We start from the raw sequence: 15,461 nt of genomic DNA, 5'->3' as shown, positions 1-15,461 counted from the left end.
GTTATTACTGCATTGTCAGAACTAGAAGCACAAGCATTTCGCTACACTCGCATTAACATCTGCTAACCATATGTATGTGACAAATAAATTTGATTTGATTTTGAAATCGCCATGCTCTACCAACTGAGCTAGATGACTGCGTGCTGTGCTATGCTCGTGTAGCCCCAACCCACAAATGCTTTTTCTTCTAAAATGACAGGAACCTTGAGATTCAATGTGCTTCTCTGTTAGCCATCTCTTCTATGTCAAATACATTTAAACTCAGTTTTTCACAATTCCTGACATTTAATCCTCGTAAAAATTCCCTGTTTTAGGTCAGTTAGGATCACCAGTTTATTTTAAGAATGTGAAATGTCAGAATAATAGTAGAGATTTTATTTCAGCATTTCTTTCTTTCATCACATTCCCAGTGGGTCAGAAGTTTACACACACTCCGTTAGTATTTGGTAGTATTTCCTTTAAATTGTTTAATTTGGGTCAAACATTCCGGGTAGCCTTCCACAAGCTTCCCACAATAAGGGTGATTTGGGTGATTTTTGGCCCATTCCTCCTGACAGTGCTGCTGTAACTGAGTCAGGTTTGTAGGCCTCCTTGCTCGCACGCACTTTTTCAGTTCTGCCCACAAAGTTTCTATAGGATGAAGGTCAGGGCTTTGTGATGGCCACTCCAATACCTTGACTTTCTTGTACTTAAGCCATTTTGCCACAACTTTGGAAGTATGCTTGGGGTCATTGTCCATTTGGAAGACCCATTTGCGACCAAGCTTTAACTTACTGACTGATGTCTTGAAATGTTGCTTCAATATATTCACATAATGTTCTTCCCTCATGATGCCATCCATTTTGTGAAGTGCACCAGTCCCTCCTGCAGCAAAGCACCCCCACAACATGATGCTGCCACCCCCGTGCTTCACGGTTGGGATGGTATTCTTTGGCTTGCAAGCCTCTATTTCCTCCAAACATAACGATGGTCATTATGGCCAAACAGTCCTATTTTGTTTCATCAGACCAGAGGACATTTCTCCAAAAAGTACAATCTTTGTCCCCATGTGCAGCTGCAAATCATAGTCTGGCTTTTTTTATGGCAGGTTTGGAGCAGTGGCTTCTTCCTTGCTGAGCGGCCTTTCAGGTTATGTCAATATAGGACTTATTTTACTGTGGATATAGATACTTTTGTACCTGTTTCCTCCAGCTTCTTCACAAGGTCCTTTGCTGTTGTTCTGGATTGATTTGCACTTTTCACACCAAAGTATGTTCTTTTCACACCAAAGTATGTTCATCTCTAGGAGACAGAACACATCTCCTTCCAGCTGCGTGGTCCCATGGTGTTTATACTTGCGTACTATTGTTTGTACAGATGAACGTGGTACCTTCAGGCGTTTGTTCCCAAGGATGAACTAGACTTGTGGAGGTCTACAATTTTTTTTCTGAGGTCTTGGCTGATTTATTTTGATTTTCCCATGATGTCAAGCAAAGAGGCACTGAGTTTGAAGGTAGGCCTTGAAATACATCCACAGGTCCACCTCCAATTGACTCAAATGATGTCAATTAGCCTATCAGAAGCTTCTAAAGCCATGACATCATTTTCTGGAATTTTCCAAGCTGTTTAAAGGCCCAGTCAACAGTGTATGTAAACTTCTGACCCACTGGAATTTTGATACAGTGAATTATAAGTGAAATAATCTGTCTGTAAACAATTGTTGGAAAAATTACTTGTCATGTACAAAGTAGATGTCCTAACCGACTTGCCAAAACTATAGTTTGTTAACAAGAAATTTGTGGAGTGGTTGAAAAATGACTTTTAATGACTCCAACATAAGTGTATGTAAACTTCCGACTTCAACTGTACGTATTCATGGCCCCTTAATCCACATGTTTAGAAACTGGCAAATTTTACTACAGTGTAATTGATTGTCCTCTCAGTTTTGATGGGGGTCATTTATGTTATCAACAATCATCATGTCTGGTCATGAGTACTGGAGTCTTAGCATGACATATGGATACTAGAGAATGAGAAAGCCTTGCCTGAGTGCACAAACCAATTACATGAATGTTATTACGTGTGTGGCATATACATTTCTGATACTGTGAATTAACTGGGGGGGGGGACTTGATTTGGGCTGCGCTTTTACTGTTACATTTTCATATTTGTGAAGGTAAGAGAGGGAGGACGAGGGCTACTATACAAAATAAAAAATGGAGTCTACAGGTTTTTGAAATATCCAACCCTCATAATGTCAAGTATTTTGCAATCCGGTTGTGACACAACGCGGAGACAAACTCTTTTTTACTGACATAACGCCTGGCAACTCTCTATTCTGTTGTAGCATTCTACTGGATGAAGAGGGCCATATAAAACTCACAGGTAGGGGACACACACACACAGACACTACACCCCCCCCCCCCCCTCTCCAATATACACGGAGGATACCAAATATAAGGAGAACCTTCCTAATATTGAGTTACCCCCGTCCCCTCAGAACAGCCTCAATTCGTCGGGGCATGGACTACTAGGTGTGGAAAGCATTCCACAGGGATGCTGGTCCATGTTGACTCTAATGCTTCCCACAGTTGTCTAGATTGGTCCACCACCCAAAGACATTCTTGATACACAGAAGTCTATACAGTGGCAAGAAAAAGTATGTGAAATCTTTGGAAATACCTGGATTTCTGCATAAATTGGTCACACGTCCCTCTGCCTGTTCTCTCGTTTCACTTGGCCTCCCCATTAGTCAGTGAGTCGGCACCACTCTTATCTGTTCCTGTGTAGATAACTGCTCTTTGCAAGGACCTGTAGAGCAGTGGTTCCCAACCAGGGTACTAGGGCCCTGGGGGATGTGGTCTGTCCACAGGGTACTAGGGCCCTGGGGGATGTGGTCTGTCCACAGAGGGTACTAGGACCCTGGGGGTACGTGGTCTGTCCAGAGGGTACTAGGACCCTGGGGGTACGTGGTCTGTCCAGAGGGTACTAGGACCCTGGGGGTACGTGGTCTGTCCACAGAGGGTACTAGGACCCTGGGGGTACGTGGTCTGTCCACAGAGGGTACTAGGACCCTGGGGGTACGTGGTCTGTCCACAGAGGGTACTAGGACCCTGGGGGTACGTGGTCTGTCCAGAGGGTACTAGGACCCTGGGGGTATGTGGTCTGTCCACAGAGGGTACTAGGACCCTGGGGGTACGTGGTCTGTCCACAGAGGGTACTAGGACCCTGGGGGTACGTGGTCTGTCCACAGAGGGTACTAGGACCCTGAGGGTATGAGTTCTTGAGAAGACTCATGAGACCATAGCCTACTGTTAAATGCATATGTGGGGGTGCTTTAGGGGTACTCCGGCCAAAACAAAATTCAGTTGGTGGTACACTAACCGAAAAACAAGTACTGATATAGAGCATGACCCTGAAATGAATACAGTTTCTCCTGCATCTTATCTACCCTGTAATCACTCTCTCCTCTCATCTGTTTACCTTGTTGGCGTGCACACACACACACACACACACACACACAAGCACCACAGGTGACCTTAAAAATATCCCGGTGTGGTGTATTTCCTTCACATGGAGCATTTGAATGATAAGGCCTTAGAATACCTGAAGAGTAATCATGGCATCAGGAAGTGTTACGGATAGTTTTCCCTGATCATGTGACCTGGCTAGTTGAGAACTCTAGGGCTTTGTCTGAAATGGCATACTCTTCCCTAAAATATAGTGCACTCCTTTAGACCAGGGCCCTCTAGAATTACCCACCATAGGGAATAGGTTACCATTGCAGACCTAGCCTGGGCCCTAATTGTCGTCTACAGACTAGTTATTATAGTCAAACTCCTGGCCATTTCCATAAAGCATAGTGTTAATGTCCTTTTTTTCCTCTGTCTCGTGTGTACTCGTGTGTTTATGGTAGTACAGGTAATTGGATAGTAACTGACTTGTGGTGTCTTCTCCCTAGATTTTGGCTTGTGTAAGGAGGCTGTTGACCAAGAGAAGAAGGCCTACTCCTTCTGTGGTACGGTGGAATACATGGCGCCAGAGGTGGTGAACAGGCAGGGCCACATACAGAGCGCCGACTGGTGGTCATTTGGGGTACTGATGGTGAGTCATTTCATCTGTCGTTTGGGTCATATTCATTAGTGCACTACTGTGCACTAGTGAACTTGGTAAAACGCATTTCAACTGAAAACAAATATAAACGTTAGTTATTGGACACATTTAGGTAGTTTCTCCCAGTTTCAGTCTGTTTTCTTCCGTTTGGTGCCTAATGAACACAACCCTCACAATACAAACAATCAAACAGACATGAGTATGATGTGTGTTTGCTTCAGAGCTCTAGAATTGAATGTGAAAGGTGTTTTTTTTTAAAAAATGTGGTGGTTGTATTTGTTTGACAGTTTGAGATGCTGACCGGATCGCTTCCTTTCCAAGGGAAGGACCGCAAAGAGACCATGAACCTCATCCTCAAGTAAGTAGAGGCTGTCACAGAATAGGTCACTCCTTTTGATAAGCCATATAAACTCAGCAAAAAAATAAGTCCTTTTTTCAGGACCCTGTCTTACAAAGATAATTTGTAAAAATCTAAATAACTTCACAGATCTTCATTGTAAAGGGTTTAAACACTGTTTCCCATGCTTGTTCAATGAACCATAAACAATTAATGAACATGCACCTGTGGAACGGTCATTAAGACACTAACAGCTTACAGACCGTAGACAATTAAGGTCAAAGTTATGAAAACTTAGGACACTAAAGAGGCCTTTCTACTGACTCTGAAAAACACCAAAAGAAAGATGCCCAGAGTCCCTGCTCATCTGTGTGAACGTGCCTTAGGCATGTTGCAAGGAGGCATGAGGACTGCAGATGTGGCCAGGGCAATAAATTGCAATGTCCGTACTGTGAGACGCCTAAGACAGCGCTACAGGGAGACAGGACGGACAGCTGATCGTCCTCGCAGTGGCAGACCACGTGTAACAACCCCTGCACAGGATCGGTACATCCGAACATCACACCTGCGGGACAGGTACAGGATGGCAACAACTGCCCAAGTTACACAAGGAATGCACAATCCCTCCATCAGTGCTCAGACTGTCCGCAATAGGCTGAGAGAGGCTGGACTGAGGGATTGTAGGCCTGTTGTAAGGCAGGTCCTCACCAAACATCACCAGCAACAATGTCGCCTATGGGCATAAACCCACTGTCGCTGGACCAGACAGGACTGGCAAAAAGTGCTCTTCACTGATGAGTCATGGTTTTATCTCACCAGGGGTGATGGTCAGATTTGCATTTATCGTTGAAGGAATGAGCGTTACACTGAGGCCTGTACTCTGGAGCAAGATCAATTTGGAGGTGGAGGGTCTGTCATGGTCTGGGGAAGTGTGTCACAGCATCATCGGACTGAGATTGTTGTCATTGCAGGCAATCTCAATGCTGTGCGAAGACATCCTCCTCCCTCATGTGGTACCCTTCCTGCAGGTTCATCCTGACATGACCCTCCAGCAATGCCACCAGCCATACTGCTCATTCTGTGTGTGATTTCCTGCAAGACAGGAATGTCAGTGTTCTGCCATAGCCAGCGAAGAGCCCGGATCTCAATCCCATTGAACAGGTCTGGGACCTGTTGGATCGGAGGGTGAGGGCTAGGGCCATTCCCCCCAGAAATGTCCGGGAACTTGCAGGTGCCTTGGTGGAAGAGTGGGGTAACATCTCTCAGCAAGAACTGGCAAACCTAGTGCAGTCCATGAGGAGGAGATGCACTGCAGTACTTAGTATCTGGTGTGGTCACCAGCAGCATTGACACTTAGTTTTGATTTTGACCCCCTCTTTGTTCAGGGACACATTATTCAATTTCTGTTAGTCACATGTCTTTGGAACTTGTTCAGTTTGTCTCAGTTGTTGAATCTTATGTTCATACAAATATTTACACATGTTAAGTTTGCTGAAAATGTACGCAGTTGACAGTGCAGGGATGTTTATTTTTTTGCTGAGTTTATATAATTCAACACTATATAGGGAATAGGGTTCCTTTGCAGAACCACACTGAGCCAACAATCACTGGCTAGAGTGTCTGTAATTATTACCAGAGCAGTACTATTTATATAGCCCGACTAAACCAGCCTGAATGCTGCGTTCAAGGAAACCGTGGTGAACGTTCAGCAGCGTTCAATCTGGATTAACCAGGCTGCTATTTTATAAAACTTATGGATGTAACAATGTCTCCCTCTGCAGGGCTAGATTGGGAATGCCCCAATTCCTCAGTACAGAGGCCCAGAGTCTCCTCCGAGCTCTGTTCAAGAGGAACCCCATCAACAGAATGGGTGAGTACTTACCCACTAGCCAGTGACAAGCTAATTACAGTGGTTACTCCACTAGGAGAGTAATTACTGTGGTATAATAAGACTGATTTGATATTAAAGGGACAATCTGCAGTTGGTGCATCCAGTTGTAGACGTATAAATTAAGGATATGTATTGAATTAAATGTATTTTGGGTAACAGACACGTACAACAAAATATACCATGTGGACCCAGACAATATCACTTGAAAGTATTCATTAAAATGCTTGTTTCCAAAGTGTTCCTCGATGGTTAAAACAATAACACGCATGATTAAAAGGCAAGACAAAATTGCAAACGACCAGAAATAAATACATTTTATATTGACAACATAAAAAGTGGAACTATTCACTGTATAACCTTAAAAATCAACCATATTAATTTCACATCTTCCTGATACTTCAAATAAATGCAACTAACCGGCAGTAGGGGGCAGTGCAGTGGTTTCTCAGACAAACTTGTCCAAATGAAAACTGTTTCCTGCTTTTTAAAACTACTTTAACTTTCTTTGATCTCTAAGGGGAGGATATTCCATAGACAAATGCCTGTATAGAAAAATATGCTCCTCGCAGTACTGTTTACTCTTGGGATTTTACAAGACAACACTAGCTCTGGTATTGTAACTGTGGTGGTTATAGACCACATCAATGTGTTTTTTCATATAACCTGGGGCACGATCATTTAAGATCAAACTTAATAATTTGCTTAAGTTTGTCCGTGTAACTATTGATTCTTGAAGAATATAACTTATAAATGCCTCATGAGTTTAGATCAACTGTCGTACCCAATCAGAACTGAAAATATAAGCTTGTTGTATTTAACAAATATAAACATGGTTAAAACTACATTTATAAAACTATATTGATATCGTGAATGGTCACTCCTTGCATCCATAGATCTGTTTATGAATTTGCCAGGCTGGTGGGAAGAACACATTGCGTCAACTGCTGATTGCTGCTTTAAGCATAGAGTTGGTGGTGATGTATGCAGTCATCCATACTAATAGTGTGATTGTGTGGACAGGGTCCGGGACGGATGGTGCAGAGGAGATCAAACGCCACACCTTCTTCTCCACCATCGACTGGAACGTGAGTGGGGCCTCCCCTCTAGCACTCATCGCATACTCATAGTGTCGTCCTATCAGGACTCATTATCAATCTCATTATCCAATTAGCATTTTTAAATGAATAGTTTCATATGCTACGGGCAAATGTCAAGTCTCCATTATTTGAAACCTCTTCAGAAACTATTTTAACGCTTTCAGAAACTGTTCCGGCGAGAGATCCCACCCCCGTTCAAGCCGGCGGTGGCCCGACCAGACGACACCTTCTACTTCGACTCGGAGTTCACCTCCCGCACACCCAAAGGTAAGAGGTCAAAGTTGACCAGAGTAACAAGCCAGACCAGGGCTGACAATCTAAGTGTGCATGAAGTTGTGTTCTTGCTCTGATTCCCACAGACTCCCCAGGTGTTCCACCCAGTGCCGGAGCCCACCAGCTCTTCCGGGGCTTCAGCTTCGTCGCCCCGGCCATGCTGGATGAGGAGGGGGCCAAGGAGCCGGCCAAGCCCACACCACACCCAGTGGTCCAGGTCAGCAGTCCATCACAGATGGGAAATGCCTACTATTAATATATAATATATGCTATTTAGCAGGCGCGTTCTCATTTCTTATATTAATTTCTATCAAAAACTATATCATATAGACAGTAAGAAGACAGAGATCTATCTAACAGCCAGATGGTTCCCTCCCCAGGATTTTGTCTTTCGTTGGCGTTTTGAAGGAGAGAATGCACTTTCACTCTGACCACTAGATGGCCATATTTCGCCATCCTACAACGCTGTGTCAATCAGTATAATGTAATGACAGTGAAAGCCATACTTAGGGCAGATAAGGCTCGGATTTAATTGCTTGATGATTTTACACTGCACATGTTGTTGAGGAGTAAACCTCTAATCCAGTTGAATTGCTTGGTCTAATATCATCAGTAAGGATGGATGATGTGCTTGATTTTACCTCCAATGTTTTCTGTGCTTTACCACAACTGTGGTGTGTGTGTGTGTGAATACATCATAATAGAAGAAAGTATAATATTAGTATGCATTGATTGTTGTAGACTGTAGTTCAAGCACTATACCATAGATGTGTGTGTGGTTCATACAGCAACTCCATGGAAAGAACGTGTTGTTCAGCGATGGCTACATGTTGAAGGAGGACATCGGCATGGGCTCTTTCTCCGTTTGCAAGCGCTGTATCCACAAAGCCACCAACACCGAGTACGCCGCCAAGGTCAGAACACACACTGTAACCTCCCTCTCTGGGTTGTCACTCTCCCAAGAACCCAAAGTTCTTATCCATCCCCCTTGTGGGCTGCTGAATCCGTTCCAAACCTGTAGTTGGACATGACTATTCATTATTTTGATGAAGGTCTTTTTGGAGAGTGCCGTTCTAGTCATTTGTCATCTCTCAAATGGTCTCCTAATGGAGGATTTATAATATTGTGTTATTGTCAGGTGATTGACAAGACCATGACAGACCCCTCAGAGGAGATTGAGATCCTGTTGAGATACGGCCAGCACCCCAACATCATCACCCTGAAAGACGTGAGTACACGCACGCACGCACACACACACACACACACACACACCCTGAGCCATCCATCATGTGTTCTCTCCATCTGTCAGGTGTATGACAATGGGAAGCAGGTGTATCTGGTGACAGAACTGATGAGAGGTGGGGAGCTGCTGGACCGGATCCTCAAACAGAAGATCTTCTCAGAGCGAGAAGCCAGCTCCGTGCTCCACACCATCACCAAGACTGTAGAATACCTCCACGCACAGGGGGTGAGACACTCATCTACACACTGCAACAGACTGGTCACTATGGACTTAAACAGTAGTTTGATATTCCTCCTTATTCTTAGTATGTTGTTTTTTTCCCTCCCTTTTTCTCTGTTCTAATATTCATTCTTTAAAATATATAGTACCAGTCATACATTTGGACACCTAATCATTCAAGGGTTTTAATTTATTTTTTACTATTTTCTACATTGTACAATAATAGTGAAGACATCACAACTATGAAATAACAACTATGGAATCATTTAGTAACCAAAAAAGTATTTCATATTTGAGATTCTTCAAAGTAGCCACACTTTGCCTTGATGACAGCTTTGCACACTCTTGGCATTCTCTCAACCAGTTTCACCTGGAATGCTTGAAGGAGATCCCACATATGCTGAGCTGCTTTTCCTTCACTCTGCAGTCCAAATCATCTCCATTGGGTTGAGGTCAGGTGATTGTGGAGGCCAGGTCATCTGATGCAGCACTCCATCACTCTTCTTCTTGGTCAAATAGCCCTTACACAGTGTGGAGGTGTTGGGTCATTGTCCTGTTGAAAAACAGATGATAGTCCCGCTAAGCCCAAACCAGATGAGATGGTGTATCGCTGCAGAATGCTGTGGTAGCCATGCTGGTTAAGTGTGCCTTGAATTCTAAATAAATCACTCACGGTGTCAACAGCAAAGCGCCATCACGCCACCTCCATGCTTCACGGTGGGAATCACACATGCAGAGATCATCCGTTCACCTACTCTGCGTCTCACAAAGACACGGAGGTTGGAACCAAAAATCTCAAATTTGAACTCCTCAGATTTCCACTGGTCTAATGTCCATTGTTTGTGTTTCTTGGCCCAAACATGTCTCTTCTTCTTATAGGTGTCTTTTAGTGGTGGTTTCTTAGCAGTAATTCGAGCATGAAGTCCTGATTCACACAGTCTCCTCTGAACAGTTGATATTGAGAGGTCTGTTACTTGAACTCTATGAATTATTTATTTGGGCTGAAATTTCTGAGGCTGGTAACTAATGAACTTATCCTCTGCAGCAGAGGTAACTCTGGGTCTTCCTTTCCTGTGGCGGTCCTCATGAGAGCCAGTTTCATCATAGCGCTTGATAGTTTTAACACTTTTTTTGGGGTACTACATGATTCCATATGTGTATATTTCATAGTTGATGTCTTTGCTATTATTCTACAATGTAGAAAAAATAAAGAAAAACCCTTGAGTGGGTGTGTCCAAACTTTTGACTGCTACTGTGTATATATATACTCTGTGTGTGTGTGTGTATATATATATATATCTCTATATCGCCAAGTGAGCAGTTGAAGTAGATTATTTTTGCATTCACATTTAATCTTTACTAATTAATAAATTCTCTCATCCTGTCCTCTGCTATCCTGCCCTAACCCTCCTCTCTCTTCTTCCCCTACCCTCTCCTCTCTTCCTCCTGTACCTCCTCTCTTCCTCCCCTCCCCTCCTCGCTCTTCCTACCCTCTCCTCCTGTACCTCCTCTCTTCCTCTCCTCCCCTCCTCGCTCTTCCTACCCTCTCCTCCTGTACCTCCTCTCTTCCTCTCCTCCTCGCTCTTCCTCTCCTCCTCTCCTCGCTCTTCCTACCCTCCTCTCCTCGCTCTTCCTACCCTCTCCTCCTGTACCTCCTCTCTCCTCTCCTCCCCTCCTCGCTCTTCCTACCCTCTCCTCTCTTCCTCCTGTACCTCCTCTCTTCCTCTCCTCCCCTCCTCGCTCTTCCTACCCTCTCCTCGCTCTTCCTACCCTCTCCTCGCTCTTCCTACCCTCTCCTCGCTCTTCCTACCCTCTCCTCGCTCTTCCTACCCTCTCCTCGCTCTTCCTACCCTCTCCTCGCTCTTCCTACCCTCTCCTCGCTCTTCCTACCCTCTCCTCGCTCTTCCTACCCTCTCCTCGCTCTTCCTACCCTCTCCTCGCTCTTCCTACCCTCTCCTCGCTCTTCCTACCCTCTCCTCTCTTCCTCCTGTACCTCCTCTCTTCCTCTCCTCCCCTCCTCGCTCTTCCTACCCTCTCCTCTCTTCTTCCCCTACCCTCTCCTCTCTTCCTCTACTCTCTCTTCCTCCTGTACCTCCTCTCTTCCTCCCCTCCTCGCTCTTCCTCCCCTCTCCTCTTCGCCAGGTTGTCCACAGGGATCTAAAGCCCAGTAACATCCTTTATGTAGATGAGTCGGGGAACTCTGAGTCTATCCGGATCTGTGACTTTGGTTTTGCCAAGCAGCTGAGAGCTGACAACGGCCTGCTCATGACTCCATGCTACACCGCTAACTTTGTAGCCCCGGAGGTAAGGCCCGTGAGAGTGTGTTTGTCATTATGATGATGATGATGATGATGATGATGATGATGATGATTAATACATGCATAGCGCATCAATGCCCCCTATCATATGCTATTTGGGGAGTTTTAATAGAAAATAAACCATAGAGAGCGAGATTATTGATCCACCAATATTAAATTTTTGGCCGATACGATATCCAATATTTTCCTTGCCAAAAAAAAACTAGATATTTAACATTTTAGCAGACTTTTAAACATTCTTGTACAGTTAAATAGTTAACACACACACATGGACACAGCATCTCGGTGCAAGAGGTGTCACTAAAGTCCTTGGTTCGAATCCAGGCTGTATCACATCTGGTCATAAGCGGGAGTCCCATAGGGCCCATTACCAGTAAAACATAATCAAAACCTATTTCTTTCACTTACTTGCTGTGCTGTTTCGTCGTTTCAGTCTCAAACAGGATTGCATCATACATCAACTTCAAGCAGTGAAGTTTCAGCTCTGTCTGTCGGTGGCCTCATCCTCGGTGTGCACTGTTACTGTGTCCGTTTCCATCTTGTCCAGCTCTGTATGTAACATTTCACCTAAACCCTGTTTCTTGTCTGCATCGAAGTACATAGCATCGAGCATGGTGGTAACACAGTAAAGAGAGAATGCCACCGAATCACTTGTTCACAGCCTGTGTGGGCAGTTTTGTTCACCAGGGCCCACTGTTGTCAAGGGCAACTGTTTCATTCGCCAATGTGGGCCAGTAAAAGCATCCACCTCGTTGGGAAAAGGGGCCATCTTCACTCCATAGAAACTAGTCAGCACTAATGTCGCACACTAGCTGCTAGCTAACTGGTTAGCATAGCATTGACGAAGTCAGAATGGGCATGCGCACTCCACTGTTGTGACAGAATCGGTGGCGTTAGAATTAGGAATTAGAATACGGCCTATTCCGATATGTTCACTAATATATCGTGCATCCTTTTATATAGTGTGTGTACACTACCATTCAAAAGTTTGGGTTTACTTAGAAATGTCCTTGTTTTTGAAAGAAAAGCAAATATTTTGTCAATTTTTAAAATAACATCAAATTGATCAGAAATGCAGTGTAGATGTTGTAGATGACTAAGTTTATCATTTTAAAAGGCTAATTGATGATTAGAAAACCCTTTTGCAATTATTTTAGCACAGCTGAAAACTGTTCTGATTTTAAAGAAGAAATAAAACTGGTCTTCTTTAGACTAGTTGAGTATCTGGAGCATCATAATTTGTGGGTTCGATTACAGGCTCAAAATGGCCAGAAACCAAGACCTTTCTTCTCAAACTCATCAGTCTTTTCTTGTTCTGAGAATTGAAGGCTATTCCATGTGAGAAATTGCCAAGAAACTCTAACCAGAATAGAAAGAGGAGTGGGAGGCCCGGGTGCCCAACTGAGCATGAGAACAAGTACATTAGTGTCTAGTTTGAGAAAGATGCCTCAAGTCCTCAACTGGCAGCTTTATTATCTAGTATATGCAAAACACCGGTCTCAAAGTCGACAGTGAAGAGGTGACTCTGGGATGCTGGCCTTCTTGAACCCTGTCTAATATCTCTGTAGAGACCTGAAAAATAGCTGTGCAGCAACACTCCCCATCCAACTTGACAGAGCTTGAGAGGATCTGCAGAGAATATTGGGAAAGATTCCCCAAATACAGGCGTGCCAAGCTTGTAGCGTCATACCCAAAAAGACTTGAGGCTGTAAACGCTACCAAATGTGCTTCAACAAAGTACTGAGAAAAGGATCTGAATACTTATGTAAATGTGATATTTCAGTTATTTATTTATATACAGTGGGACAAAAAAAGTATTTAGTCAGCCACCAATTGTGCAAGTTCTCCCACTTAAAAAGATGAGAGGCCTGTAATGTTCATCATAGGTACACTTCAACTATGACAGACAAAATGAGAAGGAAAAAAATCCAGAAAATCACATTTTTTGATTTTTTTATGAATTTATTTGCAAATTATGGTGGAAAATAAGTATTTGGTCAATAACAAAAGTTTATCTCAATACTTTGTTATATACCCTTTGTTGGCAATGACAGAGGTCAAACGTTTTCTGTAAGTCTTCACAAGGTTTTCACACACTTGCTGGTATTTTGGCCCATTTCTCCATGCAGATCTCCCCTAGAGCAGTGACGTTTTGGGGCTGTTGCTGGGCAACACAGACTTTCAACTCCCTCCAAAGATTTTCTATGGGGTTGAGATCTGGAGGCTGGCTAGGCCACTCCAGGACCTTGAAATGCTTCTTACGAAGCCACTCCTTCGTTGCCCGTGCGGTGTGTTTGGGATCATTGTCATGCTGAAAGACCCAGCCATCTTCAATGCCCTTGCTGATGGAAGGAGGTTTTCACTCAAAATCTCACGATACATGGCCCCATTCATTCTTTCCTTTACACGGATCAGTCGTCCTGGTCCCTTTGCAGAAAAACAGCCCCAAAGCATGATGTTTCCACCCCCATGCTTCACAGTAGGTATGGTGTTCTTTGGATGCAACTCAGCATTCTTTGTCCTCCAAACACGACGAGTTGAGTTTTTACCAAAAAGTTATATTTTGGTTTCATCTGACCGTATGGGAGAATGTCAATCTTCTTCTGGATCATCCAAATGTTCTCTAGCAAACTTTAGACGGGCCTGTTGCTTAAGCAGGGGGACACGTCTGGCACTGCAGGATTTGAGTCCCTGGCGGCGTAGTGTGTTACTGATGGTAGGCTTTGTTACTTTGGTCCCAGCTCTCTGCAGGTCATTCACTAGGTCCCCCCGTGTGGTTCTGGGATTTTTGCTCACCGTTCTTGTGATCATTTTGACCCCACGGGGTGAGATCTTGCGTGGAGCCCCAGATCGAGGGAGATTATCAGTGGTCTTGTATGTCTTCCATTTCCTAATAATTGCTCCCACAGTTGATTTCTTCAAACCAAGCTGCTTACCTAGTGCAGATTCAGTCTTCCCAGCCTGGTGCAGGTCTACAATTTTGTTTCTGGTGTCCTTTGACAGCTCTTTGGTCTTGGCCATAGTGGAGTTTGGAGTGTGACTGTGAGGTTGTGGACAGGTGTCTTTTATACTGATAACAAGTTCAAACAGGTGCCATTAATACAGGTAATAAGTGGAGGACAGAGGAGCCTCTTAAAGAAGAAGTTACAGGTCTGTGAGAGCCAGAAATATTGCTTGTAGGTGACCAAATACTTATTTTCCACTATAATTTGCAAATAAATTCATTAAAAATCCTACAATGTGATTTTCTGGATTTTTTTTCTTCTCATTTTGTCTGTCATAGTTGAAGTGTACCTATGATGAACATTACAGGCCTCATCTTTTTAAGTTGGAGAACTTGTACAATTGGTGGCTGACTAAATACTTTTTTGCCCCACTGTATATATATGTGTTTGTGTGTAGTTTCTGAATGCACTGTATGGTCTAGCGATCGATTGGTGGTCTAATTCCACGAAGAGGGCAAACAATTTCTCTGTTTAGCATGTTTATTTAGCATTCCCCAGAGCAAACAATGTCATTGAGTAACATGGTAATGTTTTACCCTCAACCCGGTCCATGGCACTGAGATGACACCGTAAATCCCTCCCCTCATTCTTTCTTCAAGATGGCAATTTCTAAATGTATTGAATGCCCTTTCCAAGCCATCAGAGACCTGAAAGAAGGTTCACTGTAAACCATGTTTAAAGTCACGGGGCGTTTTTGATGTTGCAGTGTTCTAATTTCGCGGGAAATAGGAGGAAGCCGCATCACTGAGGGGACGTGTCCGCCCATGAGCTCTGTCCGATAGGGGGCATCGATAGGCTAGTGTCCTTGTCAACGCACTTTAAAGCCTTTGGTGTATAGCTCTACCCAGGTAATGTGTTGTGACATAATGCTGTGTGGGTTCTAGGTGTTAAAGCGTCAGGGCTACGATGAGGGCTGTGACGTATGGAGTCTGGGAGTGTTGTTGTACACCATGCTGGCTGGGTAAGGAACACACGACATGTCACTC

At 44.0% G+C, this 15,461-nt stretch overlaps 1 protein-coding gene and 2 long non-coding RNA genes across 5 annotated transcripts in view; 2 read left to right on the top strand and 1 right to left on the bottom strand.

Annotated features, from left to right (window-relative positions):
* LOC149975293 (uncharacterized) overlaps nucleotides 1-15,461 on the top strand; it is a 235,937-nt gene that overhangs the window by 154,822 nt on the left and 65,654 nt on the right. The gene's annotated exons all lie outside the window — the stretch shown is intronic.
* Nucleotides 1-15,461, top strand: part of LOC110498390 (ribosomal protein S6 kinase 2 alpha) — an 81,179-nt gene that overhangs the window by 62,060 nt on the left and 3,658 nt on the right. For all 3 annotated transcript variants that reach the window (XM_036955151.2, XM_036955149.2, XM_036955150.2), the window contains 12 exons: nucleotides 2,327-2,364; nucleotides 3,941-4,083; nucleotides 4,380-4,450; nucleotides 6,211-6,299; nucleotides 7,341-7,405; nucleotides 7,582-7,684; nucleotides 7,777-7,907; nucleotides 8,479-8,604; nucleotides 8,829-8,918; nucleotides 9,000-9,158; nucleotides 11,295-11,456; nucleotides 15,360-15,436. In XM_036955151.2, coding sequence (XP_036811046.1) covers nucleotides 2,327-2,364; nucleotides 3,941-4,083; nucleotides 4,380-4,450; nucleotides 6,211-6,299; nucleotides 7,341-7,405; nucleotides 7,582-7,684; nucleotides 7,777-7,907; nucleotides 8,479-8,604; nucleotides 8,829-8,918; nucleotides 9,000-9,158; nucleotides 11,295-11,456; nucleotides 15,360-15,436 — 1,254 coding nt within the window. The remainder of the gene's footprint in view (nucleotides 1-2,326; nucleotides 2,365-3,940; nucleotides 4,084-4,379; nucleotides 4,451-6,210; nucleotides 6,300-7,340; nucleotides 7,406-7,581; nucleotides 7,685-7,776; nucleotides 7,908-8,478; nucleotides 8,605-8,828; nucleotides 8,919-8,999; nucleotides 9,159-11,294; nucleotides 11,457-15,359; nucleotides 15,437-15,461) is intronic.
* LOC149975295 (uncharacterized) lies at nucleotides 9,326-10,134 on the bottom strand. The gene is made up of 2 exons (XR_016489057.1): nucleotides 9,826-10,134; nucleotides 9,326-9,705 (listed from the first exon to the last, which is right to left on the bottom strand). It is a non-coding gene; the product is annotated as an uncharacterized LOC149975295 (long non-coding RNA).

Source organism: Oncorhynchus mykiss, chromosome 19 (assembly GCF_057628025.1).
Source record: "Oncorhynchus mykiss isolate SJ-2025 chromosome 19, ASM5762802v1, whole genome shotgun sequence".
NCBI classification, from domain to species: Eukaryota; Metazoa; Chordata; class Actinopteri; order Salmoniformes; family Salmonidae; genus Oncorhynchus; species Oncorhynchus mykiss.
The sequence above is the reverse complement of the archived record's forward strand: the minus strand, read 5'-3'. Positions and strand labels throughout refer to the sequence as shown.